We start from the raw sequence: 25781 nt of genomic DNA, 5'->3' as shown, positions 1-25781 counted from the left end.
TTTCTTCCTGTTTTCTATAATTACAGGAACCCCAATACTGAGTAAGTGACGGTTGTTCGATTGTTTCAGAAGAGCATACTTATCGTTCAAATTTTGACTTGAATATTGAATTTTTAATTTCATATTTTAATGTTATATTAACTTTTTACAGAATAATTTAGTTTTTATAATATGGTTGTAATTACATTTGTTTGAGCTGCACTACTTTGAATTGTAAGTTTTCTCTTTTTTTGGCATGGTCAAAATAACAAAAATTCTGATTAATGCTTATTTCATATTACAGGAGAATCCAGATATTTTCATAGTGAAACATAAGCAGAGTGTGATCAGGCTGTATGAATTATTTATTTGTGAGAGATTTGAGTGAAAACATCCATTTGTAGCTTAAGAGTAACTAGAGTCAGATGTATATGGAGGCTTTTATTCAAAATAATTTTTTTATTAATCTTGGACAGTTTTCTGTCACAGTAATTCCATTTTGAGGACTTTTCCCCTAAAGAAATGATCAAAAACATGGACAGGTATATGCACAAAGATGTTTATCATGATACTGTTTATTGAAAAAAGAAACGACTTAAATGTCCAGCAGTAGGGGAATGGTTAATAAAACTGGTTCAGTCTAAGTGTAATAACTAGCCTGAAAAGTTTTTAGTGAAGCAAATTTGTGTGGGAAAAAAGAATAGGATATGGAATTGTATAAACACTATGATGTCATTGAAGACCCCTTCACATCCCTTCCAAAAAAAGAGAAGGAGGGAAATATATCAAATGTTAGTTTGGGAAATAATCATAACTTTATTAAGACTCCTTATAAATTTGTCTGCCCCTATGATCTACCTAAGTTCAATGAAAGTTATATAAAGACAAATAAATGGTTAGATGTTGTCTGTAGCATAAGTAATAATCGCATGTGAAGAGAGAGCTTCAGCTGTTTCAGAGATAGGCACAATATCTGAAAGCTTAGCTCTAATGCTAGGCCTGTGATTATTTGGATGAGAAAGGCTTTCACTGAGATTTTACTCAGGCAGAATGATGTTGGCTCACACAGTCAGTACTGATGATATTGTGTTATTAATAAATATTGAGGGACTGTATGGTATACCACAGAGAAAGGAGGAAGAATTAAGGAAATTTTGTGTTTTCCATTTTGTCTCGGCAAGATTTATCGACTTTGATAAACTTTCATTCTTGGTAATGACAATTTTTGGTGAAAAGATACAAATTCTTGAGAAATTGATAATGTTCTATATTTTTAGATGGAGAATGTAAAAAACTTACTTCAGAAATATTTGCAAAGATAGAGACTTGTCTGAATGAAGTCAGAGATGAAATTTTTACTAGGCTTCAGCCTCAGCTTAGATGCACATTAGGTAAGTAATTTGTGTAATTTAACTGTGTTACTCATCTACCATGAAGAAACACTTGCATCATAAGGAAATATAATGCTGTTTTATTACTTCGGGTGATCACATTCTTGGGAGAGAGAATCTAGGTAGTTTCTTTTAAGAATCTACCACTGGTTAAATCATTGGTGGGCAGAGCTGTTCCATATAAATATGCAGGCTTGAGAGTGGATGCACCCCTTGAGAGTGGATGCAGTTCTCAGAATGAGGCAGATCCTTGGGGTACACCATTGGTTGCTTTTCCAGTACTTTCCACCAGGAGACTAATCCAATGTTTTCAACCTTGACTGCATATAAAAGCACCTAGGGAATTTAAAAGTAAATACTAGTGCTAGGGGACCATTAAATAAGAATCTCAGGGATAGAGCACAGGTATCAGTAATTTTTTGAAGCCCCCACATGATTCTCATGGGTGGACAGGGTTGAGAATCTCTGGTCTAAACCAACCATAGTAATTCTACTTCCCCTGCCAGTGATTGGTTTAGGAATGGACGTATGGTACAGTTTTTGCCAATGGAATATGAGGAGAAATATACTGATGACTTTTTGGGAAAGCTTTCATACCTTTAAAAAGGGCACAGGAATGAGACCTTTGTCCTCTGTGAATTGAGGAAGACTGGCATGGATGTTAGCTCAGGGCAAATCTCCCTCAGCAAAAAAAAAATACAACTGAAGCCCCCTGTGTATCTTCCCCATTTCTTCCTTACCTCCCCCCAAAGGTAACTACTATCTTCAATTTGGTGTTTTCTTTCCCTCTGTCTATATTTCTTTTTTTTAATTATAGGAGAAAGCTAATATTTTTATGGTTTCCACTTATAGTATGTAAATCTAAAGAGTAATTTAGTCTCTGAGTATTCTCTACCAGTAGAACAAAATAGAGGCCAGATCAGAACCCTCCCCTTTTGGCTACTTCATACCATGACAGAGGTGGTGAGGCAGATAAGTGGGGAAAGAAAAGGCTGTCCAGTAAATGGTGCTGGGACAGTTGGTTCCTGATACAGAGGGGAAAAATTAGATTCCCTACTTCACACCATAATCAGAAAGAAACTTGAGCATATTTAAAGACCTAAACATGAAAAGCAGAGTTGTGAAACTTGGAAAGAAAATATGGGTGAATATTTTATCACTCAGTGGGGAAGAATTTCTTAAATAAGATAGATAAAAGATTGGTAAATATGATTACATTAAGGTTTAAAACCTCTAGGCAAAGATAGAACAAAGAAATAATATCCAGGATATCTTATAAGGAACTCCTGTATATCAGTTTAAAAAAAAAAACAACCTGTTAGAAGAGTGGCCAGGAGACATTAATGAACAGTTAACAGAAGAGAAAACCTGAATAGCTAGACAGCAGTCACTGAAAAGTTTGCTTCATGGCAAATGAAGGTATTTTAGGGAAATACTATGCAAACTAAGTAGTTGGGTAGGAGTTGGGGTTAAGGTAGTAGAGGCAAAGAAACCACTTAACTGATTTAGGCAGGAAGTTATAAAAATTGGAATTAGGCATTTGTATTATATGTTCTCTAGTAGGATGCTTTATACTTAATACCTATAAAATTTGTAATCAAAGGAAAAATAATTAGGATCAGTTTAGGAGCTATATAAGTTACCTAAGACCATCTGTACTCATATAACTTATTTAATAGTGTGATTTGAGCTCTTGTGATATTTTGATTCATTGAGAACTTTATGTATTTTTAGACCTGAAGATTCTGTTGTCATTATGAAGTGTAAATTATTTACTTAGTTACAATAGAGTAAGCATTTAAAGGCTGATAACTAATTACAAACTCATGCTATACTATGTACTGTTTATGCATATGGCGTTGCATATGTTCACTTTTAGGAGACTGATTTGTATTTATTTCTACTTATAAAAATATTTTGTTTTGATTTTATGTTTTTGTACAAAAATAGCAGTGGGACTATAGCACAAAGGTGACTATTAAAATAGCCTTTGTAACTTCTGATATTTATAGAGTATGGTTAGGCAATAACACCTACTGTTCTGCCTTTTGGTCATGCCAAGGTGACTCTTCCTGGCGGTGTTCCAGGCAACTGTAGTTCCAGACTAGGGGGAGAACTGGACCATGGAAGTGAGACTGCCCTAGGGGAGGGAGGGAAGAGATGGAAGGACTCAGATTTGCTCTGGAGCCAAATCTGTAAGGCAGCATCTAAGCTGCCCTGAGGATAGGAGAGAGAGAAACCAATTGGAGAATGAATGTCAGAGGAGAATGTAAATCCTCCTATTTAACTTGCTTGCTGATCTCAAAATTGGAAGACAGCATTCACTGTTCAGTTTTTGTTTTAATGACAACAAACTTTAGTCTTCTCTAGTGTTAAAGTTGTTGAAGTTTAATTTTAATTGTTAAAAGATTAAGAAGAGTGTAATTAAGAAAGATTAAGACGAGGAGTTGGGAGATTTGAGGCTGTCCTTTAACCCTTGAGTGTCATGCTCTCTCCACATGTAGAACAAGAGGGTCAGAATAGAAATGATTTTTTAATGGTTTTGTCCAACTCTGAATTTATTGTACAGTGTTTCACCAGTTATATTATTTTTAGTATCTGTAGCAAACAATTTACATATTTTTGTTGTATTTTTGTAATACTCTAGGAGTGTTATAGTTCTAAGGGGCTTTTTCCTGAGGAAAGTAAAAAGATCTGAGAAGATAGTATGGGTCTTTCGTGTCTTTTGTCATAAGAAATTTTCATGGGCCGGCCCCGTGGCTTGGCGGTTGAGTGCGCGCGCTCCGCTGCTGGCGGCACGGGTTCAGATCCCGGGCGCGCACCGTTGCACTGCTTCTCCCGCCGTGCTTGGGCCGTGTCCCACATGCAGCGACTGGAGGGATGTGCAACTATGGCATGCGACTATCTGCTGGGGCTTTGGGGGAAAAATAAATAAAATTAAAAAAAAAAGGTTTTCGTAGATGTCTACCGAGAAGAATTATAGAGACTGAAGTGATATTTAAATCTTTATAATGGACACTTTTAGAAAAATGCTTTAAAAACTTCCCCTCACCCAGCTGTGAATAACTTAAGTCTGTCATATATATATTCACATATATTCATACTGTGAATATAGTGAGAAAAGACAACAGTTCATCATTTTGATTTACTTTTTCCGGTTAATTATGAGCCATAATATTTTCTTTTCCTTTTGAAGGTGATATGGAAAGCCCTGTGTTTGCATTTCCCCTGCTCCTGAAAATAGAACCGCACATTGAAAAGCTCTTCACGTATTCTTTTTCTTGGAACTTTGAATGTTCACAGTGTGGACACAAGTATCAAAACAGGTTAGTTTTTCTGTTTTTTAAAACGGATTCATTCTGTTGAAAATGATTCCAAGTAATAAAATTTGAATAAGACTTGCTTCCACTTATAGCACTGCTCTTCCCCTGGTTCCTTCTACCCTTGATAAAATTCCCCACCAAATCTTGAAATCTCTCCACCATTAAGGGTAAAAGGAAAAATTTGAGCTTCAGAAATTGCTGTTTCTTTGCTTCTTTAAACTGGAGGAGCAAAAACCCCCCCTGGTTTGAAAGATTACTAGTAGGAGTTTTCTTAAGATGTTCCTTGGTGGGAAGTGGTGACAAATGGAAAAAGTAGCACATTCCTCTCCATTCCCCCTCTAGGTTCCCTACTGAGTAAGAATACCTCTCAGAATTCCTTGAAACTATGTGTGTTTTGTTTACCCCTCTATTAAAGACTAGGGTTTTTGTTTGTTTATGTTTTTAACATCACCAAAACTGACTTTTGGCTCCCAGAATCTGGCAGCAGTTCTCAGTGGTAACTTAGACTTTCCCATTCCTTCCCTTAGTCCCATGAAAGACCAGCCACCACCAGAATCTTTCTGCATGTGAGCTGTCTCAGCTATACTTTCTACTTCCCTGATGCCTCTAGGTGAGGACCAGAGGGACCATGATTGGTGTTCATGGCCCTGAGATTGGTACTTGGGAGGAAGCATGGAGAAGAAAGAAACTGCAGGTTTCTTTTGCTTCCACACACCTACCGCATAACAAGAATAGAAATTAGATTTTAGAAGAGTAGTCAGGGAGAGAAGGTTTTCATCAGATATGATACCCTCACTTTGTCCGTATATGAGAAAGTTGCTGGCTGGCAGTTAAAAAGATTCCCCAAACTGGTTCTGTTGGTCATTTATTCAAATTATTATAATAGAGATAAATCCTTTCTGCTTTTCTTAAACTTACCTACTAGTAAATTAGAAAATTTGGAGTCTCTCAAAGTTATTACATAAAAATGTGAGAGAAAAATGTTACTTAGATAGTCATTATCTAAATTGAGGTTATTTTTAAGTATTTAGGGACCAATCAAGAAGAGTCAAGTCTGAGAGAATGCTCTAAGGAATGCAAGCAGCAGAACCAGAAAACGTTTGTTTTTTTACCAGTTAGCTCAAAAGAACTAGAATAGAGTAAGAATTAGCATTTCACTCATACCTAGGACTTAAATAATTTTGTGTAAGTGAATATGGGAACAAATATCTGTTTCTAGGTCTTTTATCATTGATTTATATAAATTATATGATTTTCTCCTCATTTGATAGTTGTGGAAATTGAAGCTTGAAAGGGGTTAAATAGATGCCCAAGGTGACACATTAGTAAGTGGCAAAATTCAGGCTTGGGTATTCTGACCTCTAAGACTTTGTTGCTTACTGTGGTATACTCCCTAATCAGCACTTGGATTTTAAATAATGTAAACAAACTTGATGATTAAAATCAGCTTAATGATAGCTTTTCCAAAATCCACATCTCAGTTCTTTGACAGCTTTTCATTTAGTATATTCTATGTGCCAGGAACTCAACAGAAATAGTCTTTATCCTGGCCAAATTCAGACTAGGTAGTTAGGAAGATAACATATAAACACATAATAGAGGGCCAGTGACTTAGTAACTTTGGTCTGTTGGTTGCTTTAAGTTACTATGAAGACAAGGTGATAAGTGCATTTTCGAGGTGTATAGAAAAAACTCAGAGAGCTCAAGGGAAAGAAGTCACCAGCCACTTGGGTTTGTTTTTTTTTAATTCATTTGTTCTAAAAAGAAAAGTAGTTATAGAGGAAAAGCTAAAATGAAGTGGCATTTCATTAAATAGGTTTTAATATATCATAGCTTAAAACTTATTTCCACTTAATCTGATGGGAGAATATCCAGCAAACTCATTTGTTTTTGTACTGCTGTTTTTAGTGCCAGTTTAAGAGCTTTTACTTGATTTAGAAGGTATATTCTGGAGGCAGTTAAAAACATGGACTCCATGGATTCAGATCTCAAGTCTGTTCGTGTATCATCTGATGTGCGCTCTCTATTTCCCTTTCCTCATCTGTACAATGGGGATAAGAAAAGTACCTGCCCCTTAGGATTGTTTGGAAGACGAGTGCTTAGCACAGTGCCCTGCCTTGCACACAGTAAGTGCTCCAAAATGTTAGATGTCATATGGAGAATTAACACTTATTTGCTGAGAAAAACTCCCTTTTATAAACTAAAAAATAGGAGCCTTTACTTAACAATTATCTTTGAGATCTGAGAATTTAGCAGAAATACAGTCAATGCATTTGTTGATAGCTTGATGCTGCTTTGCTTTTGAAATGTTAGCTTCCCTGAGAACTGATGTATTTTTAACAGCCTGTGCTTATCTCACTTATGATTTATCAATATTGTTATTGTTTAGAAAAGAAGCTAGTGTCTATTAGGTAGTAAATAATTGCTCTTTTAAAAAAATTTTTTTATTTACTTTTTTTTTTTGCTGAGGAAGATTCCCCTGAGCTAACATCCAGTGCCAGTCTTCCTCTTTTTGTATGTGAGCTGCCACCACAGCATGGGCACTGACACATGAGTGGTGTAGGTCCGCGCCCAGGAACTGAACCCTGGCCGCTGAAGCGGAGTGCGCCGAACTTTTGAACCATTAGCCCTAAATAATTACTGGCCCTAAATAATTACTCATTTAAAGATATTTTTATTAAAGTGAATCCAGTTGAGGTGCAGTGTATATTTTTAAAGATCATCTTTTTAGATGACTATTGTTATCAAGTATTCAGATTAAAGTGCAAATTTAGAACTTGTGTAACCTGTGAAAAGAAAATTGTTGTATGTATTCCTGATTATATATTTGGAAATGCCCCTTTTTTGTTTTTGGTGGTCAATAATGGATAGCGAAATTGTGAATTTTTTGAGTAAGGGGTGAGCTATAATAAATTTGAAAACCCTAGAACATCCAAGGGGGTGTTAATAAATTTGAAACTATTAATAAATTTGAAAACCTGGAACATCCCTAGTTCTCATCTAGGGGCTGTTTTTGCACCCCATGCAACATTTGGCAATGTCTAGAGATACTGGTTGCTACAACTGGAGGCTGTTATTGGCATCTAGTGTGGAAGAGGCCAGGGATGATGCTACACATCCTACAATGCACAGCACAGTGCCCCACAGCATAGAATTACCCAGTGCAAAATGTTAGTGGGATTGCTCTTGAGAAACCCTGCCTTTAACATTTTCTTCATCTCATAGCTGAAAAACTATAGGTAATTAACGTGAAGAATCTTCACAGAGAGCTTTACTAGGGTTAGGGAGGAACATTGGCATATTAATTTATTATATGATTTGGGGGGATAGGAAAGTATGGATAAATGAAGGAGAGTTTCTTTTATTTTAGACATTGATTTAAATTAACATGGATGAATTTAACTTAAATGAATTCAAGTTGTGTCTTTTTTTTCTTATAGATGTACAAAGAATCTGGTCACCTTTACAAATGTCATCTCTGAGTGGCACCCACTTAATGCTGCCCATTTTGGTCCATGTAACAATTGCAACAATAAGTCACAGATAAGAAAAATGGTATTGGAAAAGTGAGTTAAAATTGCCTTACTATTTTTAGAACAAAATAAAGATGGATTTACTTTTTTTTTAATGTGTAGAATTCAAAGTGATGACTACAACCTACTTTTTGGAAGTTTGAGTTAACCTATATTTATGAATTGCCAAAATGTCTCTCTCTGTCAGGCACTCGGGCCGATAAACAAGCTGTCCCGGGCGAAGTACTACTGAAGAGCTGACTTAGGCTGATTGTCTGACCCCACTCTCCTAGTGTCTTTCCTTCTTTTGCCTTTTTTCTCCCTTTAAGGATATTAAACTTGCATTTTTCTCTCCTCTGCCAAGTGCCAGGAGTCACTAGAATTTTTGGATTTCCTTAATCTAATTTCAAGAACTAAGATGATTCAAAGATGAACCACAGACTCATCTGTGTGAATTTTCGTCTTCTCCCAGAGCTCAGCCTGCTAATTCTTCATCCTCTGCAAACTGTCTGCTGCCCTTGAGCAGATGTGTTTTTGTTATATTTTGCCAGCTTTTCTGTGTATCCTCAGTGGGCGTACTGGTCAGAATTACCTTTTCTAGTGTTACCAGAAGCCCCATATCTTGAAACTCGCTGGTCATTTCCATTTTAGGCAGCTTGTCTCTCTTTTGTTAATACACTCACACACATATACATCCTCTTTAACCTTTATTTTCAGTTGCCCTTATTTCTAACTCTATATTAAGGAAATGTTTTGAGGTATAATTTGATATAATAAAGAACCAGTGACGTTGGCCTTTTCTTACTTTTTCTGATGCCCTTGGATGTGCCAGGAAACCCCTCAGAATCTTTCCTGAAGGTTTGTTTTCATCCAAGTAATAAATTCTCAGTTAATCTAATAGTGCCAAAACTTGAAAGGAAAAAAAGGCAGTGCCCCTCCTACCCCATCTCCAGACATCTGCTGTAAACCTTTAAGGTAGTATTTACTTTGACATTTTAAAACAATGTGCTTACTCCACCTTTATACTGTCTTCTCCTTTTATAATAGTTGAGGACTAGGGCTTTTACACCAGCACCTGGGCCCCATCTCTGTTTAACTTCTCCCCGTCCTTCCGGTGTGATTACGTTTTTGGTTAAATCAGTACTCATTGTTTATTATGAATATACGTATATTCCCTCTTTAACCAAGAAGTATACACGGTTATGTTTCATTTCTTTTATAACTCTTTATTTTTCCTGGAATTACAATTGCCTTGTGTTTTCATTTGCTTTGTTTATGTGTACACATTGTGAATTTTTTCCAAATTCTTCAAACATGTATCAATAGATTTGCTAAACACTCAGATGCTTCACAATTTTTGAGTCCTCCTTCCCTTCTTTTTCTGGAAACTTCTCTTCTGCTGGCTTTCATCCTTCTGCTCCAATGTTCTAGTCTATACTGGTTCCTCTCTGGACCTGGTGCATGGGAGTGCTCTTTATACACACTTTGTGTCACTATCTTAATTTTTAGCCTAGGGCCTTGCCCCCACATTCTTCGGCATCTGTTGCCTATAAATGTTGAGTCTTTTAGGGATTCTGTGGGGCATGTAACCTCTTCTCATCAGTACGCCCCTCTGTAGCACTCATGTCATCACTTCATCCATTCTGCCATCTAAGTTACCACTTTTCTGTTTTCTTTTTGTCTTCTAAATATTTATTGTCTGCTTATTTGCTCGTGGCTCCTTTCCTTGTCTTTGTCCTTTTGGTTTATTACCTTTTTTGTCCTTCACTATCATTTGATAGAGTTTGAGTGGGGAGGACAGAGTGGGAAAGAAGAGGCAGTATCTTTAATCAGAAGTCCATAGTCTGTCTTGGCTGTCTGGGATCCAAGCTTTGAGATCTAAGTGTTGAAGGGAGCCTCTTTTTTTTTTTTTAAGCCCGTTCCTTGATGAGGAGGAGGTAGAAGGGCTGCAGATGTGGGGGTCTGCCATCCTGCACTGGACCACTGGATTGCTTGAGGCTTCTTGGTGTATATAATTTCATCTATTAGTTTATACCTGCTTTTTCTCAAGCCCCAGCATTGAAGATAAACTCATACTGTGATTTTGTTTGATCTGTTAATTGGTTGCATTGCAATATATAATTTTTAATTATACAAATATGTTGTTTACTTAAATTAAAGATGCATGCTCTGATCTGAAAATGTATCTGTTAGGTATAACAGTGTTTCAACAGGAAATGTGTTTAGAGTTCTAATGGGCCAGTTTATAAACTGAATTTCTAATTTGGACATTTACTATATTCAGAAGTAAATTGAACTAGTATATAAAATATCACTTAAATTTTTTTTTTTTTTTTTTTTTTTTGGTGAGGAAGATTAGCCCTGAGCTAACATCTGTTGCCAATCCTCTTCTTTTTGCTGAGGAAGACTGGCTCTGGGCTAACATCTGTGCCCATCTTCCTCCACTTTATATGGGATGCCGCCACAGCATGGCTTGATAAGCAGTGCATCGGTGTGCACCCGGGATATGAACCCCGGGCCACTGCAGCAGAGCACGTGCACTTAACCGCTACGCCACTGGGCTGACCCCATATCACTTAAATTTTAAATGACAAGGTCTTTATAAAGTCCTTTGTAGTTTTTAACTTTGAAATTTGTATAACTTGATTTGTTGGTACCTAACAGAATTTAGAAACAAATTTAATACAGTTTTTAGGGATAACTTAAAAATAATTAGATCTATCATGATATCATGCATAATTTAATCTTAGAACATTCTAAACACTAACAGTTTTGTAAGTTCCCTGAACACCTTCTCTCAGGTAATCTACATCCCTGATATGTTTCCATGGACTCTTCTCATGCATTCTCTTTTGAGTCCGTTGATAAATCAGATGAATGATATCTAACAGGTCCAAATCTGCTACTTTTCTTTAACTAAATTGTTTAGCAATTATATTCAGAATATGGTGACATGGAGCACCAACTTAAAATCTGATTTAATTTAACTTCACAAATTCTTGAAATGAACCTCTCATTATTGCCACCGTCTGCTTTAGGAATCTGGTTGTACACTATCCTGGATTGTCATTTTGAAAAGTTTATTTATTTAAACTTTAGTTTTAACAGTGATATTTTTTTTTTTAACCATTATTTGTAAAGGATAGGGGAGTGGTAGGAAGAGAAGTAAGATATTTCTGTTCTGTTATAGAGCTTTTATTAAAGTGTCTAATACAATGATTTTGAGACTTTTTTTAAGCAGATAAACTCCACACTCCCCGACAAAATTTTGAGTGGAATACTGATATATAAAATAATTAAAATTATGTTTCTTAATTTAAATCTTCATTGTTTGGCAGAAAATGCTTCATTATTTATGAGAGCTTTGAACTGCATCCAGAGAACAGTTTGTAAACCTTTGTTGAACAGTTGAATTTTTCTAAAGATGTATTTTCTTTTAAACTTTATTTATTTCCCCCCCCAAAGCCCCAGTAGATAGTTGTATGTCATAGTTGCACATCCTTCCAGTTGCTGTATGTGGGACGCGGCCTCAGCATGCCCGGAGAAGCGGTGCGTAGGTGTGCGCCCGGGATCCGAACCCCGGCCACCAGCAGCGGAGCGCGCGCACTTAACCACTAAGCCACGGGGCTGGCCCAAAAGATGTATTTTCTTATTTACAATTAACATGAACCAATTCTGATTATTTGAATTACACCTGATTTTACTCATATTTTTCTTTTTTTTTGGTGAGGAAGATTGGCCCCGAGCTAACATCTGTGGCAAGCTTCCTCTATTTATTTTTTCTGTGTGGAGCACCGCCACAGCATGGCTTGATGAGTGGTGTGTAGGTCCGCGTGTAGGTCCGCACCCATGAACCCCACGCTGCCGAAGCAGATTGTGTGAACTTAACCACTACTCCACCAGGCCAGCCCCGTATTTTTCTTTTTTGTCGTAAAGTCTGAAATAGTTCAAACAGTGATGTGTAATAATTGAAAAGGTAATGAGGTTTAAAAATTACATTTGCAGATTTTTCTGCCTAAAGCCTACATTGTTACAGTTCACAAGTACATATATGTACATTATTAAATCTGCATTTTCTAAAATATGAATTATTACATTATATTAGTTGAGATGAAAATCAAAAACTTGTATTTCAGGTCATTAGCACAAGACTGTGGCTGCTCTTTGTGGGACAGAGACTCTGTGTTCCCCTGCTGGCTTTGGGTAGCAGGGCAGTTAGCACAGTTCCCTTGTGCTGCTTTCCCTCTTTTCTATTTTCTCTTCTTTTCCTGAAAGTAGAGATGCATAATAGGAGTTCAGCCTCATATTTGGGAGGTGGATGCCAATGGATCTTAGCTTGAAGTCTCTTGGGACTCCTGGTTCCAGCTCTGTTAACCTGTCCCATCCACTTTTCTTATGGTTGAGGCAGAACCTCACTTGTACTCCTTAGCTCTGAGCATCACCCTTGTCACTCCAGGCGTTGCGGTAGGAAGAAGCCTAAGAACAAAATCTATTGCCAAGCTAGTGGTAAAGTTCTCCCCTTAGTTGAGAGGCTAGAAATGTGACAAGCTGGAATTGTGGGTAGGAGAATACTGTGACTTCTAGGGGACGCAGACAGGAAAATAAACTAGAAAAGGAGGAGGCATATGCCTTATTTTATTGACTTCAAGGTGCCATAGTTTATAAGTTGTGCCACTTTTTAAATATTAAGAAAGAAATGCTGCCTATTTAACATTTTCCATGTGTAAACTCACACAAATAAGACAGGAAACTAGTGAGACTGCATAGTCTAGGGATCAAGAGACTGTTTTAGTTACTAGCCTCAGAAGATATCTTGAAAAGGTATTGTATGAGGCCAAGAGGACTAAATATTAGTACTTAAAGAGTCAGGTAGGTGCCTAAAGCCTGCATATCCAGCTGAGAGAATAGCTCTAGTTTTACTGTGGATCACTGACTCAAAGACACACTTCACATTCTAACATATTTGAAATGAGAATACATCTAAAAACTGATGACGGTGCCAGCCCAGTGGCATAGTGGTTAAGTTCGCGCGCTCTGCTTTGTCTGCCTGGGGTTTGTGGGTTCAGATCCCGGGCACACACCTACTCACTGCTCATCAAGCCATGCTGTGGAGGCATCCCATGTACAAAATAGAGGAAGATGGGCACAGATGTTAGCTCAGGGCCAATCTTCCTCAGCAAAAAGAGGAAGTTTGGCAACAGATGTTAGCTCATGGCCAAGCTTCCTCACAAGAAAATTTTAAAATAATAAATAAAATTGATGGCATGGTATACTCTAATTGGCAGTATTCTTTCGTAGTGGTATGTTTTACGATCAATAGCATCTTGGATGGATGAAATAGGTATGATAAAGAACAGTGGGAGTTTAGCGTTACAGACATTTTTGCAGGACTTTTTATTCATAGGTATTTCAGTTTTGAAGACTTGATTATTCTGTAACAGAATGACTGACAAGGGATAATTTACAAATTATCCCTTGTCAGTCTGAATAATCTGCATTTTGGCCATTGATTTCGCGTTCATTTCAGCTGAATAAATTTTGATAAGCTAAGTTTTGACAGCTGTTTAAATATTGGGGAAAGAGATATTCAACATTTTTCTTAAATCCTGGGAGTTAAATTTAGTTATTTGAGGTCCATGTTTGGGTTGTTTTTTTTGTTTGACATGTTATTGTAATGATAAAATGTATTTTTGAAATTATGGATGTCTTGAAGTTTATGGTAAATCAACTAATTATGTTGTATTTTCTTCTCTACTTACTTACAAATTAAACTTTTCCTAAGTAGAAATTTTGATTTGATAGACCTCTCTACTTCCTGAGATAACTGAAAGAAATGGACCAAATTATTAGCATGTTGGGGGTTTTTAAATGTTTATTTGAATATCTTAGGTTTGTTATTTTGTTTCACGTATTACCTGTCCCATCTAACAAAAGCAGTCTGGGCATTTGATGCCAAAGAAAATTCTAAAAGGTCTGGATTTTTTCCTTTGATTCTACAAAGTAGTTACCAAGAGATCTTTAAGCCAAAGCAGCATTGTGGCTTACAGAGCAATTTTTGTTTAATGGTCTGTGTTAAAGCCTTATTGCATGATGGCTTCCAACTGTCAGTGTTACCATTCTGAGAAGGGTTTACTGTTACATCCTTCTTAGCGTCAGTTCTCCATTTCTAATTAAGGCACGCATCTGGATGTTCTCAAGAAAAATTAGTGCAGTTAGCCTTGAAAATGTTATGTGTGACTTACTTGCTTCAGACCATCTTTTGTATAACCAGACACATGGCATTAAATTTGTTTGACTTCTCTTGCCTTTCTCTCCCACAGAGTAGCTCCCATATTCATGTTGCACTTTGTGGAAGGCTTACCACATAATGACTTGCAGCACTATTCATTTCATTTTGAAGGCTGTCTTTATCAAATAACTTCTGTAATTCAGTACCAAGCAAATAATCATTTTATAACATGGATTTTAGATGCTGATGGTAAGTGTTTAAACGTTTTTCTTTTATGATAATAGGCATGGAGACTACACTCTAGTTTAAAAAAAAAAAAAAAAGACAAACTGCCTTGAATCTTTTCTGTCTCTTCTTGCCCTTGCCTTTAATTCTTCTGCCCCTCCTCTCCTCTGCCCTGTCACTATGGTTTAGAATCACTCCTAACTTTTTCCTTTGCTTATATCAGCATATTTATGGATTTACACATGCATATGCATATTTCTTTTTTAAACAAAGAATACGATCATATACTACTGTTGGTTTACAGTTTGCTTTTTTCCACTTAATATCTTTTGGTTTTTGTTTTTATACATGAGTAATATATGTTCAGTATACAAAAATGAATAGTGGCAATTTTTATTTTTTAGACATATAACCTGGTACTTCTTTTAAAAAGAACATGTGGGGCCAGTTTGGTGGCTTAGCAGTTAAGTGTGCGTGCTCCACTACTGGCGGCCCGGGTTCAGATCCGGGTGCGCACCTATGCGCTGCTTCTCCGGCCATGCTGAGGCCGCATCCCACATACAGCAACTAGAAGGATGTGCAACTATGACGTACAATATCTACTGGGGCTTTGGGGCGAAAAGGGGAAAAAAAGGAGGAGGATTGGCGGTGGATGTTAGCTCAGAGCTGGTCTTCCTCAGCAAAAAGAGGAGGATTGGCATGGATGTTAGCTCAGGGCTGATCTTCCTTACAAAAAAAACAATAAAATAAAAAAAAAGAGCATGCACTGTACTGAAGGTTTTTAATCGAGGAAGAACAAAAATTAAACATTTTGCTTAGTTTGCAGTTGTTAGTAATATAAATAAAAGTAAATATCTAGGACTATTAGACATTACACACTATGTAGCCTTCTCTCACTGTGAAATAGAATATCTGAAATCCATAGTTTGCTGACAGCTACAGTCAAGGTAAAGCCTTTATTTAAATAATTAAACTTTTCATGAGAGGGTTAAATAGTATGACTCATGAATTTTGCTAATTTTTTTCCCCTTCCGTTTATCTAATGTGGTTTACTATTAAGTTTGTTTTCCTCACAGTATTCACTATGTCTTAGACAAGATAACCCAGTCCCCTTAAAGCGTTAGATCAGGCCATTGGTTAGATGAGGCCATTGGTAAGGGGTCACTTTGATATTTTCCTTTTTTTTTTGGTGAGGAAGATTGGCCCTGAGCTAACATCTGTTGCCAGTCTTCCTCTTTTTGCTTGAGGAAGATTGTCCCTGAGTTAACATCTGTGCCAGTCTTCCTCTACTTTATATGTGGGACACCACCACCGCATGGCTTGATGGAGCAGTGTGTAGGTCCGTGCCCAGGATCCGAACCCATGAACCTACTACTGAAGTGGAGCGCACAAACTTAACCACTGTGCCACCAGGCCGGCCCGATACTTTCTATTTTTTAATTTTCTATTGGTTGAACAGTTTTCACATTTGATATTTTCCTCCTGGGGATGGTTTGGATGGATGACACAATAATGTGTTATAAAAGCACATAGCAAACTGAAACTCACATTATAAATATAATTATTACCTTAAAGTCTTACCTTACTTCAGAATTGGGGGGAAGTGGTTCTCAGTAATGTAAACAAAAACTAAGAAACTTATTTTAATTTTATATTGCATTCCAGGGAATGAAAAATCTTCTTCAGGTAGAAGAAGTTAGATGGTTTCTAACCCTGACAGCATATAAAAAGCATATGGTTAGCTTATAAAAAATGTCCTGGCTCTCCACTAGACCAATGAATCAGTGTCTGGGGATGGGGCCCAAATACTAATCAGGTGATTCTAATGTGCATGTGTGATAGAGAACCACTGACCTAGGCAAACAAAAGATTCTCAAAGTTTTAATGGGTATAGAATAAAAGTAGTGGGTCCAGGTAGTTTATAAGGGTGTATCCGCATAAACTTAGTGAATGGTCGTGTTTGGGTTTTTTCTGTCTGTAGAGGGGGGTTAACCTTTTCGTCATCCATCACCTCATTCCCACTTAACAAATGAGAAAACAGAAGCACAGAAATAAAATAAGACACCTAGGTACCTAAGCCTTTTTTTTTTTAGCCAAAAAAAGAAATAGAATAAGAATTGCAACAAATGTTGGTACTTGAGGTAACAAGCTTCATTTATCTTGAAAATTCATATATCTGGAAAAACTTAGTCTGTTTTCTGATGTTGTTAGATAAATTAGGTAATACTGTATTTGAGGTCCCAAAAGTTATATATATTTCTGTCTTAATTTTTATGGATATTTTAGGAAAGAGTAAAAACTACCTCAGTTTTCCAAATTTCTAGATGTTAGTCCATAACTTTTGTTATCCAAATAAGGACTTTAACATTTGGCAGAGGAAAATGGTGACATAAGGATAAGGCCATGTTTTCAGTGTTCTCCTCTGATGGATATTCAGTGATATAGCAGTAAAAAAGGCCAGAAGAAAGTTAACCTAGGAGGGTGGTTTTTGAATGTCTAACCTCTTTCGCTTTCTTTCCCTATCCCCCAGGAAGTTGGCTGGAATGTGATGACTTAAAAGGTTCATGTTCTGAAAGGTATGAGAAATTTGAAGTTCCTGCTTCAGAGATACATATAGTTATTTGGGAAAGGAAAACATCTCAAATGACAGATAAAGCATCTGCCTGCCTTCCACTTAAAAAGCCTAATGATCAGCCTGCTTTCAGTGATGAGAAACAAGTATCTCCAGCATTGTGTTCTGTGGGTGATGCTGCCTCAGGGGAAACATCCTTGGGCACTCACCCCACAAATATGTCAGTTGCTCCTAATACTCTCTCACAGGATGAAGCTGTAGCTCATGAACATCATTTACTTTTAGGTCCAAAAGATTTGGTTGACAATAATATTTTACCTTTGACACTTGAAGAAATACAGGTTAACCCCAAAGGTTGCCTATTAGAAAATAAACCTGTGGCAGAAAATGCAGAAGTTGTCAAAACAAGTACTTTGCAATGGCATGTGTCACTAACGGCTTCTTTAGTATCACCTCCATGTAAGGAGAAGCTTACCCAAGACCAGTTTGTGGATTTAAGCTTTCCATCTCAAGTTGTAAATACGAAAATGCAATCAGTACAGCTGAATACAGAAGATACTGTAATTACTAACTCTGTGAATAATGTTCATGTTACTGATGCTATACAGGGAGGAAAGTCAGTAGAATTTGAGAGTACAGTTGCCCTAGAGAGAGACGCTCCATTAAAATTCTTTTCACCAAAAACCGAGAAATTAAAACCAGAACAACTTGTTACATCTCAGGTATCTAATTTGAAGAAAAAAGAAACTGCAGCATTTTCTCAGACCATAACAGCTAAGTCATTACAGAATCCATCTCTGAAAGAAAATCAGAAGAAACCATTTGTGGGAAGTTGGGTTAAAGGCTTATTAAGCAAGGGTGCTTCTTTTATGCCACCTTGTGTTTCAGCTCATAATAGAAACACTATAACTGATTTGCAGCCTTCAGTTAAGGGGGCGAGTAATTTTGGTGGCTTTAAAACTAAAGGTACAAATCAAAAGGCTAACCGGACATCCAAGAAAGTTTATAGGTGTGCAAGTAAGCCTCTTCCAGTTAGTAACCCTCCACCTAGTCTTCCATCGTCAGGTAGCCCGGCTTCTCATCTACACGCTCATGTTACTGGAGATTCGGAAGTTTTGAAGAAATGTGAAAACACCTCATATGGAGCTTACCTCCACCACAATTCTTATGGAAGTGAAAGTGGTGTTTCTTCAGCAAACCATGGAGACTCAGTTGAGGGTCAGATTCATAAACTTCGTCTAAAACTTCTTAAAAAACTTAAGGCAAAAAAGAAGAAATTAGCTGCTCTCATGTCTTCCCCCCAAAATGGAACACTTCCAGGTGAAAATTTAGAACATGGGTCCCATTGTGGATCTCCAAATGATTGTGAATCAATAGAAGACTTATTAAAAGAATTACAATATCAAATTGATATGGCTGATAATAAATCTGGGTGCACCACAGTTCCTAGTATTTCCTCGTACAGTAGTCAAACTCATGAAGAAATTTTAGCAGAATTATTATCTCCTACAAATGTTGTTTCAACAGAGCTCTCGGAAAATGGGGAGGCTGACTTTAGGTATTTAGAAATGGGAGATAACCATATCCCAGCACCGGTATCTAGTGAATTAAACGATATTCCCCAAAACACACATCTGAGACAGGACCACAATTATTGCAGCCCCACCAAGAAAAATAAATGTGAAGTTCAGCCGGACTTACTAACAAATAATGCCTGCATTAGAACATTGAACTTGGAAAGTTCCATGAAGACTGATATTTTTGATGAGTTTTTTTCCACTTCAGCATTAAATTCTTTAGCAAATGACACATTAGACTTACCTCATTTTGATGAATATCTTTTTGAGAGTTGTTGAATGATTATTAACTCTTTTAATATTTATTATTGCTCTTGGAAAAACTTACTATGTTTTTAGGTAGTGTTTATACACTGGCCTTGTCATGAATAAAATGTAAGCTACTGAAGGTTTTAGCTTTGGTTCTGCTCATAAAACATGTAATCTGTTTTACAAATTAAAATGATCAGGAATTTGTTCTTGTTGGCTTCATTTTGTACTTGTGGGAGAATAAGGATTTCAGAATGTTAAAAATGAAAAGTAGTGTCTAGTTTCTGGCAGTTTGTACAGTTGAGTACATTAAAGTTCTACATTTTAAATTTTGGTTACATTGGTTCAGGAAAAACACTAGTTTATACAAATATAAGTCACTGTATAGGGTATGCGAATGCATGACTTTTGCTATGGTTCTCTGGTCTCCTATAAGAGCCTGAGCATGTTTCTTATACCAATAGAGTGCTGTGGAATGTAAACTTTCTCCATACAACTTGTCTCCATTTTCTCTCCTTAGGACGGCAGGAAAGCTTGTAACTAGAACTTTGAGTAATGTTAAGTGATCAATAAATGATCTGTAACAGGAAAAAGTAGTCTATTTTTTGTGTTGATGTGCAAAGAGTTTACATTATCATAAATGCCATCTTTCTCCCCAGGACATTTATTTCTGTAACAAAGTGGGACATCATCCAACAGTTTTGTTTTGGGAGAAAATAATGAAAGTGCTTGTAAGGCTTGCTATATGTTGGGTTTTGTTATATATAAAACATTAATTCATTTAAACCTCAACATTCCCATGAGCAAGATACATGTATCGCATTTAACAGGTAAAGAAACAGCACAGAGCCAGTAAGTTGTAGAGGTGGGATTGAGTAGAGTGGTTACTACAGCAGTTACAAGTGCTGAACTTACCAACCGATGTTCCACCTCTGGAGCGTTACTTAAAGTTTGGATGCTCAGACAGCACCACTGCTGTAGTAGTGATTTGAGTTGGTGGCAGTCTTGGGGTAGAATACTTTGCCAGGGACTCAGTAATTTGTAATTGATTTGTCCAATGTTCTTCCAAATCACCCCCTCCTTTTTTTCTGATTACAAAAGTAATGCATGTTTATTGTAAGGAAAAACTGGGAAAATAACAGAAAAACACCAAGAAGATTTTGGATCATCCCTCTTAACATTTAGTGGTAATAACGGTGGCAAGCATTTTCATATTTTTGTGCATAAAGACTTTAAGAAATAACGAGATTGTATTGTACCTATTTGTATGATCTGTTTTTAGATCATTTAGAATGATCATTTAGAATGCTCAAGATGAGCATTCTTCATCTTACAGTTTTTGACAACTTTTAGATAGCTACATAATACTACATTGTGTGGATTACCATTCTTTCACCAACCTTTTTAGATTTTGAGGTGATTTGTACATTTTATTATTGTTAATTGTGCTGTGGCAATTATCCTTGTTGGTAAATTTTTGCACAGATCCAGGTCTTATTTTCTGTGGAATTAAGTGAAATTGCTGGAATTGGAGTTGGAATCAGAGAATCAGAGAATATGCACTTGTAAAGTCTCAATGATGGCATGATTGGCTTCCCTGAACCCTCACCAACTCTAGGTAGTAGCATTAAGTAGAAAAAAGAAAAAAACTTTGGCTATTCTTGTGTACATTTCTGTGATTACTGGTGAGGTTGAATATTTTCTATAACTTTATTGGCCAGTTGAGGTTCTTTGAAGAATTGCTTCTCCATCCTTGTTATTAATTATTCATTTGTGTATTTCTAGATTTCTGCATAGTGCCAAGCACTGTTGTAAACCCCAGAGATAAGGCAGTAAGAAAAAGGAAATTCGTGCCCTTGAGGAGTTTGCCTTCTAAACAAGGAGATAAATATATAATGTTAGGTGGTAATAGGAGATACACACGGTCAATTCTTGTTACTTGCGGTAGTTCTGTTCTGTAAAGTCACCGTGAACACTAAATTAGCAAATACTGAACCATTGCTCCTAGGGGAAATACAGGGTTAGCTGAGGCCAAAAATGGTCACAACATTTTTGTCAACCAAACAACAAACCTTGTTTTTTATGTGTTTCTATTTAAAGACACCTTATGTAATATATGTTGTTGATTCATTAATGTTGAACACAAGGCCAACAGCACTCTAATTCATGCCCGAACGAAGCTTGTCTAACACATGTATTTTCTCCATAAGGCACGTCACACCTTCTTGCACTTAGGAACACTAGACAGCACTTTTAGCACTAGACTTGGGACCAATCATCAACAAAAAAGCGAAAAATGTGGCACTAAATATACCGTAAAAAGAACATCTGTTTACAATATGAGGGTTGAAACAAAAAGGCTAAGTGTTGACTTGTTAGACCTCAGTTGGGAACTGAGGTGCATGTCGGACGACTCAAATTATTCACTGCTCTATGCATGTCCGTAAATGACCACGAAAGCACTGTGAGTTGATTTGTAGGGTTACAAATAAATTTTAGCAAGTAGGCAAATTGACAAATAGAGAATCTGTGAATAACGAGGATTGACTGTATAACATTAGATGGCACTGTGGAGGAAAAAGGGATGAGTGAAAGGGAGACTGAGTGGACTTCGAAGGGTTGTTGGAGGTGGGTGACATTTGAGCAGGAACTTCAATGAAATTAGGGAGTTGGCCGTGTGACTTTGTGGACAAAAGGCATTCCAGGAAGAACAAAAGTCCTGAGGAGCGAAGGTGCATGGCATGATTGAGAACAGGGAAGAGGCCATTGTGGTTGATCAGAGTGAGCAAGGGAAGGAGAATTAGAACATGAGATTGATAAGGTTGGCAGAAGCCAGATCTTGTATGCTTTCTGAGTCGTGGTGAGGACTTGTCTATGCTTGAGAATAATGGGAAGCCACTGGAAGGTTTCAGGCAAGGGAGTAACATAATCTAGTCTTGAGTTTTAAAAAGATCACTGAAATGTGGAGAATGACTACAGTTGGTCAGAATAGAAGTCCTAGTCTATTGCAGCCTCCTTAGAGTTTATACTAGGGTGATGGCTGTGGGGGTGTTAAAAAGTAGTTGGATTGGTGTTGCATTTCAAAGGATGTGCTGATGGGTTGGCTGTGGGGTAGAAAGAGTCAAAGATGAAGCTCAGGTTTTGTTGCCTGAGCAAATGAGTTGTGCTGTTTACTAAGATGGGACGGAGTTGGGAAGGAAAAAATTTAATTTATGAAAGAATTTAATTCAATTTTGGATATGTTAAGTGTAAGATTCCTATTAGACTTCCAAGTAGAGATAGTTAATAGGAAGATGGATCTGCAACACTGGGGCTCAGGAGAGAGGCAGAGACTGGAGATACTCATTTAGGAATTATAAATGCATGGATCATATTTAATGTCATGGTATAGGGTGGGTCATTTAGGGAGTTAAAAAACAGCTCTGGGGAACAAAAGAGGTAGTAAGAAGAAAACCGGATGTGTGTGGTGTCCTGAAAATCAAGGGAAGAAAGGCTTTTTTAAGAAGGAGGGAGTGATGCTGCTCTGTCAGATCTGATGCTGATCTCTCAGACACAGCTGAGGAGTAGAGTAATGTGAGGACTGAGACTTCACCATTGACTTTGATAATAGGGCAGTCCTCGATAACTTAGCAAGGACAGTTCAGTGGAGCTGTGACAACAAGGGTGAGTGGGTTCAAGAGAGAAGACATGGTAAGAAAGTGCAGCTATAGACCCATTCTCTTGAAACATTTGCCTGGTGTCTGGTGAGGGAATGTAAAGTCAAGGTTTTTGTTAATGTTTTTAAGAAGGGCGATGTCGTAATATGTTTATGTGTGGACCTGAATGTTCCGTGGAGAGAGAGAAATGGATGTTGTAGATGAGAGAAGGGACAGTTGCAGGAGCAGATTTCTCCAGGGATAGGATCCAGTATATGAGAGGAGGAGGGTGTGATTTTAAGAGCTAGAAGAGTTTACCCGTTTTAATAGTAGGGAAGACAAAGTATATGGGGAGAGATGTTAGGAGATTTGATGATTAGAGAATGAGAAAGGTCTCATGATTATTTTCTCAAGGATATAGTACAATTATCAGCTGAGAGGAGTTGAAGATTGAGGAAGAAGTTTGAATTATTAGTCTCTAATAAAGTCCCTAATTGAATAGGGACATGCAGTAGGCTCGCTAGGCAGTGCTGAGAGCCCACCAGAGGTTTATTATAAATTTACCTGAGATCAGCTAAGGTGGTGGTTTATTTTTCTCCAATCATGCTTGCTGCTGAGGTGCAGGACAGAGAGAAAGTGGAAGTTGGAGTCAGCCAAAGTTAGAGATGTTGTCAGACAAATGGGACAGAGAGAGGAGAAAAAGAATTAAAGTTTTATGCAAGGAAAATTATTATAGTGATTGATAAGGAGGAAAGTAGGGACATGGGACAGGTGATGGTCATTTAAAAAGTGGTGGGAGATCTCCCTGGATTGGCAGTTTGTTCAAAGAACGGCAGAGTGGGATTAGTGGAGGAAGTAAACTGGGTAGGAAGTGGTGTGCTTGAAATTGAGCTTTTGGAGACAGTGCTGTTAGTTGTTGGTGATGATGAGTTCTCAAGTATGACAAGGAGAGTGCCTGGCCAAGATTGGGTGGGAAGACCATGAAAAGTGAGGAGATGAAGGAACCAAGAGGCCAGGATGGTGTATGGATAGTTTTGTGGAAGGCAAAGTCATTTAAGTGGTTGTAGGAGTCCTGGTGGAAAGAAATATACAGCAAGCCAGGAGCTAAAATCCTCAAGAAAAGGCAGATGACAGCAAAAGGAGCAGTATGGGTGTTTCAGTGGAATGGTTTGTGCTTAAGGCACTGGAGAGTTACAAAAGGAAGATGAGGGGAACAGTGGTTGAAATAGCAACAACAAACCGGGAAGATAAAACAGCCACCACTTGACAGGGCTGTAGGGGAAGCTGTTTCTTGAGAGGATATTCCGATTTCACTTAGCACAAGGGCTGGGAAGAGACTGTTTCCAGAAGTTGAGGACCTGGGAATTCCTGTCAGTGACAAATGATTCATTCCAGAGGGCACTGTGGCAGGGTTAAGGTTTTGGGTAGGAGTGGAGATTTCGAGAAATCAAACATAGAGCTTAATGTCTCTTAATGTCCCAGGAGGCTTAGAGTTCGTAGGGTGACAGAGGTAAACAAAAGTGCAGGGTATGATCTCTTGGGGAGAAGAAATTTGGAGTATCCTGAGTTCTAATTATAGCATCCCTCTTGGGATTGCCCTCTTGGGCAGTTTGAAAGGTGAGGCAAGGTGGGAGTGTTTTTGAAGGGGGAGAGTGGGAGCAAGTGTCTGAATAAGGAGCACGAGGAGCTTTGTGGGTCTCCCTTGAGTCCTGTGGTGGTTGAATTGGAGTCTTACTAATTTATATCCACTCCTTAAGTATAAAGGTATTAAACTTTACTGTCATGTGGCAATTTTGGTTTCCAGCTGACCATCATTTTTAATAGTTTGACAGAAGTTTTACATTATTTTATAGTCTTTTTCCTTTTGGTATAATGTTTCTTATAGCAAGGTCATTTCCACCCAAAAAATATATAAATATTTACAAATAATCTCCTAATGAAACTAGGTTTCTTTTCTCTTCCTTCTTTTTTTCTTTGTCATGAATCTTTAATTCTTTTGGAATGTGTTTTGATGTGTTGCATTGAAGTTAGTTTTTTCCCCCATAGTAAATTTGTTCAAATACCATTTATTGAATCACCAAACTGTTCTTTAACTATTGAGAATACACCATTCACTTATCTTTTATATTAAATTCATTAATAAGCATTCAATTCCTGTAGTATGTTGAGGTTATGTGGAAAAAATTTAGTGATCAATTATAGAATGACAAACAGTGTAAATACCAATTTTTCCAGAAGAAAAAAATGCTAGGAGTAAAGTCTATTAAATTTTAGCTGATTTTTCTTCCAGTTAACATTACTGCAATAATGCACTCTGCAGAAAAAGTGTATGTAAAGTGGAGGATCCAATTTATTAGAGATTTTTTGTTTTGTTTTTGGGGTTGGTTCTTCCAGTCTTAGATATAATTGAGATATATCACTGTATAAATTTAAAGTGCACAACAAAATGGTTTGGCTTATATATATTGGGAAATGGTTACCACAGTAAGTTTAGTTAACTTACAGTTTTACTGGGTACCACAAATGCAAACAACACAAAGTGGACTGGCTTCTCCAAACTTAGAGTCTGGGGGCCAAGAGACATTGATCAATATGTATGTGTTATGGCAGGGGAGGAAGAAGAGGAATGGTAGAATCAATCTGGTGGATTAGAGAAAACATCCCAAAGAAATGACGGTAAACCAATGACTTCATTCTGAGCAGTTTCCAGAGGCAACTCCTCCTGTGGGTAAAGAGTGAAGAGCCACCTGCGGTTGGTGGGCTCTGAAACAGGCCTGCTCAGTGAGCTTGTCTGTGACTGGCCCTCTTTCCCTTTTCACCACCAGCACCTCCTCACCCTTTTCCCCCACCCGTGTTCCCTCAGGAGCCACAGAAGACGCAAGCAGGGCTGAGAGGGACACCAGGATGCTTCTAAGTTGAGCAGATCCATGAAAAGGTGCTTGTTAACTTCTGCAAGATAGCAAAAAAGAACTAAATGACAATAAATCTGGTACTGGAGAAGTTTAAAATAATCAGGAGATTAAATATAACCATAGAAGCAAGAGGTCACCGGGAGAAAAGGGACTCCTGTGAAATACTTCAAATCTCAC

At 37.4% G+C, this 25781-nt stretch overlaps 1 protein-coding gene across 5 annotated transcripts in view; it reads left to right on the top strand.

The window, feature by feature from the left end:
• The window catches only part of USPL1 (ubiquitin specific peptidase like 1), a 33937-nt gene extending 14675 nt beyond the window's left edge, over nucleotides 1-19262 (top strand). For 4 of the 5 annotated variants that reach the window (XM_087436236.1, XM_004435300.3, XM_014791256.2 and 1 more), the window contains 5 exons: nucleotides 1257-1370; nucleotides 4567-4696; nucleotides 8134-8259; nucleotides 14526-14683; nucleotides 17190-19262. In XM_087436236.1, coding sequence (XP_087292362.1) covers nucleotides 1257-1370; nucleotides 4567-4696; nucleotides 8134-8259; nucleotides 14526-14683; nucleotides 17190-19087 — 2426 coding nt within the window. In that variant the 3' untranslated portion in view covers nucleotides 19088-19262. Of the gene's footprint in view, nucleotides 1-1256; nucleotides 1371-4566; nucleotides 4697-5220; nucleotides 5304-8133; nucleotides 8260-14525; nucleotides 14684-17189 lie in introns of those variants that run through there. The other variant, XM_087436238.1, reaches the window with a different exon arrangement.
• The last annotated feature ends 6519 nt before the right edge of the window (nucleotides 19263-25781 follow it).

Source organism: Ceratotherium simum, chromosome 10 (genome assembly GCF_057802395.1).
Source record: "Ceratotherium simum simum isolate JZ-2026a chromosome 10, ASM5780239v1, whole genome shotgun sequence".
Taxonomy (NCBI): domain Eukaryota; kingdom Metazoa; phylum Chordata; class Mammalia; order Perissodactyla; family Rhinocerotidae; genus Ceratotherium; species Ceratotherium simum.
This window is presented reverse-complemented; position numbering and strand designations above follow the sequence as displayed.